Source organism: Octodon degus, unplaced genomic scaffold (assembly GCF_000260255.1).
Source record: "Octodon degus isolate 3935 unplaced genomic scaffold, OctDeg1.0 scaffold00005, whole genome shotgun sequence".
NCBI classification, from domain to species: Eukaryota; Metazoa; Chordata; class Mammalia; order Rodentia; family Octodontidae; genus Octodon; species Octodon degus.
The window spans coordinates 33,810,881-33,814,780 of record NW_004524581.1 but is presented as its reverse complement, the minus strand read 5'-3'; the positions used below and the strand labels follow the sequence as shown (position 1 = coordinate 33,814,780).

At 56.9% G+C, this 3,900-nt stretch overlaps 1 protein-coding gene across 2 annotated transcripts in view; it reads left to right on the top strand.

The window, feature by feature from the left end:
• Positions 1–3,059, top strand: part of LOC101583172 (HLA class I histocompatibility antigen, alpha chain G) — a 3,980-nt gene extending 921 nt beyond the window's left edge. Inside the window, exons 3-7 of one of the 2 annotated variants that reach the window (XR_002822365.1) lie at positions 197–472; positions 1,539–1,814; positions 1,924–2,052; positions 2,440–2,650; positions 2,944–3,059. Coding sequence is in view for 1 of the 2 variants with exons in the window: in XM_023722035.1 (XP_023577803.1) it covers positions 197–472; positions 1,539–1,814; positions 1,924–2,052; positions 2,440–2,519 (761 nt within the window). In the remaining variant the exon portion in view is untranslated. Of the gene's footprint in view, positions 1–196; positions 473–1,538; positions 1,815–1,923; positions 2,053–2,439 lie in introns of both variants that reach the window. The other variant, XM_023722035.1, reaches the window with a different exon arrangement.
• The last annotated feature ends 841 nt before the right edge of the window (positions 3,060–3,900 follow it).

The following is a 3,900-nucleotide window of genomic DNA, read 5'->3' as shown; positions in this document are numbered from 1 at the left end:
TGAGGGGGCGGGGCTTGGGACTAAGGGGCGGGGCTTGGGGCTAAGGGGTGAAGGGGCGGGGCTTGGGGCTAAGGGGCGGGGCTTGGGGCTAAGGGGCGGGGAGGGGCGGGGCTAAGGGGCGAGCTGACCCAGGCGGGCTAGGCTGCGCGAGGGGCGACTGCTCCCGCGAGCCCGCTGACCGCCCGGATGCGCCCAGGCTCTCACACGCTCCAGTGGACGTCTGGTTGTGATATCCTGGAGGACGGACGCTTCCTCCGCGGGTACTCGCAGTTCGCCTACGACGGCGTGGACTACCTCGCCCTCAACGAGGACCTGAAGTCCTGGACTGCGGTGGGCCTGCCTGCCCAGATATCCAGGGACAAATCAGAGGAAGCTGGAGACACAGAGCAGCAGCGGGCCTACCTGCGAGGAGAGTGCGTGGAGTGGCTCCTCAGATACCTGGAAAAAGGGAAGGAGACGCTGCTGCGCGCAGGTACGAGCCACAGCGCGGTTCCCTTCCACCCCTGGCCCGGGGCTGGCTGCGCGCACATCTGCTGCGGAAGCAGCGGCGGTGCCAGCCGTCTTAGCGCCAGAGCCCGGCTCCACTGAAGACAGTTTTTCCTTGCTGGAGCTGGGAGGGTTCGGTCGCTGGATCAGACTTTCCTAAGGAGTACATTCTGGGTCCCTCGCAGCGCAGTCAGGCTGGGGCCCGCTCCTGCTCCGCTGTGCTCCTGCGCCCCTGCGCCACTGCAGCCCCACCAGAATCCGAGGCTGCTGCGGCTCTGACAGCAAGCCAGTGCAGGGGAGCGGCTGTGACTGCCAGTGAAGCTCCCCTGGCTTTGCTCCTGCTGTTGACCGGTTCCTGTGAGGTCCTGACCAGTGCTGGTCCGTGGCTGGGGTTGAGGACCCTGCGAGAGCAGAAGGGGCTGGCTGGCTGCTGTGCAGTGGTGGGCATTAGGCGAGCGTGTGCACGAGGTCCTGGGTGCCATCCCCATCATTACCAAAAGTGGGGGGAAAAGGCAAGAAAACAGGATGGAGATCAGAATTACTAGCCCCTGGCATGGGGAGAGGATGGGAATCCCTTGGGTATCCAGATCTTGGGCGGAGGAACGATCAAGGGGCTGCTGTGGTCAGGAACTGGAAAAACCAGCGTCTCCAGGATAAAGGGGAATGTTCTCATCCATAGCGTTCTGTTACTCTGACCTTTTCAAAGTCTGGAGAATTGTGCTGTCAGGAACTTGTTCTCTGCCCCCTACTGTGTCCCTGGAAAGACCTCCAGCATTTCTGACTCCCCAGTAAACACCCAGAGCAGCACCAGAACCCCTTCTCCCCACCCATCCTAGAGACCTGGAGCCTCTTACCCTGGGCTGTCTCACACTGATCCTGGAAGTTTCCGAGGAACAGGCAATCCTGGTGGCTGAATCCAGGCTGGCCTCTAGGTTTTGGGCACCAAACCCTGCCTCAGTTGCCCAATCCATTTTCAGGATGATCTTGAGCCTCTCTTCCATGGCCTGAGGGAAGAAATAGGAGGTTGCAAATTGTCCTTCTCTCCCCCTCAGATCCCCCAGAGACACATGTGACCCACCACCCCATCTCCAAGGAAGAGGTCACCCTGAGGTGCTGGGCCCTGGGCTTCTACCCTGAGGAGATCACCATGACCTGGCAGAGGGATGGGCAGGACCTGACCCAGGACATGGAGCTGGTGGAGACCAGGCCCGATGGGAGTGGAACCTTCCAGAAGTGGGTGGCTGTGGTGGTGCCTCCCGGAGAGGAGCAGAAGTACACGTGCCGTGTGCAGCATGAGGGGCTGCCTGAGCCCCGCACCCTGACAGGGGGTAAGGGGGCCACAGGGCCTTCTTTCAGGGAAAAGAGGAGATGTCCTGTCCTTGAGAGCTCAGGGCTGGCACCTGGCACAGGACCAGTCACCTTCTCTTCCCTTCCCAGAGCCCTCTCCTCAGTCCACCTTCCCCACTGGAGGAGTCTCTGCTGCCGCAGTAGGCTTTGCTGCCATCATCGTTCTCCTTGTGGTCACTGCTGTGGTGGCTCTTGTGATGTGGAGGAGACAGAGGGCAGGTAAGAAGGGGTCAGGGCCTGAGTGTTCAGGGGTCGGGCCCCAGGTGGAAGTGCACCCGCCTCATGCTGAATGCTAGCACTTACCCAGCCCAAGCCCCCAGCTCCGTTGTAAAGCACAAGGACCAGGACAGAGTCTTCACCCAGTTGCATGTGGTGATGGGGACGTGATTCCCAGCAGTCAGGAAGAGGGGTAGGTCCCTGCTGGGGACAGAGCTGCACAGGGCAGTTGGACCAGGTCCTAAACATGTCCTTTCCTCATGCCTCCTAATCTTTCCCTGGGTCTGCATCCCAGTTGTGGAAACTTCCCTGGGCTCCAGGACTAGAAAAATCCTCTAGACCCTCATTATTATTCCTTCTCGACCTTTCTCAGCATATTTCTTCCCACAGGTATAAGGATGTATCACCACCGTAAGGCCAACTGTAAGTACCAGGTGGTGGGATCCCCAGGTCCCTTTGGGTGTAGCTGACAGGAGCCCTTAGAGAGCTCACCTGCCCCATGACTCCTCCCCCGCCCATGTCTTCTGTGAGTCCTGACCTGTCCTGCCTTTCTTCTGCCAACAGTGACAGCGCCCAGAGCTCTGACTCATCTCACTCACAGGTAAGACTGGGGCCTGAAGTGAGAAGAGCCAGGGCAGGGGCACACTCCCAGGTTGTGAGGGTTCTCTGGGTTTGGGCATTTTGAGTGTGTGGTGGGTGGTTCAGAAATGTGCTGCATACGGTTTGGATAAGAAATGTTGCCCAGAAGCCTCACGTTCAGAGGAGAACTCAGAAGGCAGCTGGACCGTGAGGGTGCTTAGTGCTCAGTGGATTCATCCACTAGCGAATTCACAGGTGAAGGTGCTGCGGAGGCAGAAGCAACTTACAAGGGTCTCTCCCTGGATCATCCCTTAGCGCTCCACCTCCTGGCTACGAGGAGAGCAGTTTTCCTCTGCCTAGACCACCAAGCCCTCTCTCTCGGTGTTGAAGCCAATGACTGGAGACTGGTGCAGCTTAGAGCTTACTGCCCCCACATGCATCCAGAGCTTCCTGCATGCACAGGGAGGGCCTTCAGGAGAGACTGGATTGTGGCTGTGCAAGAAGGGCACCAGATCAGCAGCTCTGACAGTGGGAGTAGCTCCGGGAGGCTGCCCCGCCTCAGCCCACAGCTTCTGCGCAGGCACCCCTGCACCTCCCGAGATGCACAAGAGGAAGGTCAGCTCACCCGGCCGCCAAAGGGGCAGCGAAGAAGAAGCCCAAGAGGAGATCGGTGAGGTTGTCAGCTAAACCTGTTCCTGCTAAAGTGGAAAGGAAACCAAAGAAGGCAGCTGTCAAGGATAAATCTTTGGACAAAAAAGTGTAAGCAAAAGGGAAAAAAAGGAGAGCCAAGGGAAAACAAGCTGAAGTGGCTAATCAAGAAACCAAGGACCCCTCCTCCTGTCCCTCTCTTGGACAGGAGCTTTTTTCTCTCAATAAATATATTCTGCTCATAAAAAAAAAAAAAGAAAAGAAACCAAGGAAGCCGGCCAGATAGCTCAGTGGACTAATGTGCCTGCCTAGGCAGTGCACAAAGCCAGGGTTTGATCCCTGGATTTTGGATTTCTGGTATGCCTTTGCGAGCCCCTCAGCCTGGGGTGTGCTGAGAGGGCGACTGAGACTGGGTGCGGTGGCGCAAGTCTATAATCCCAGCACTTGGGAGGCTGTAAACAGAATCACTAAGAGTCCAATCTACATAGTAAGACCCTGAACACCCTGTAGACCCTGCCCTAAATACAGAAAAACATAAAAAAATTTCCTAAATACAGAAAAATTTTTAAAAATAAAATAATAAAAATAAAATATAAAAACAAGATGAGTAATTGCTAGATATCT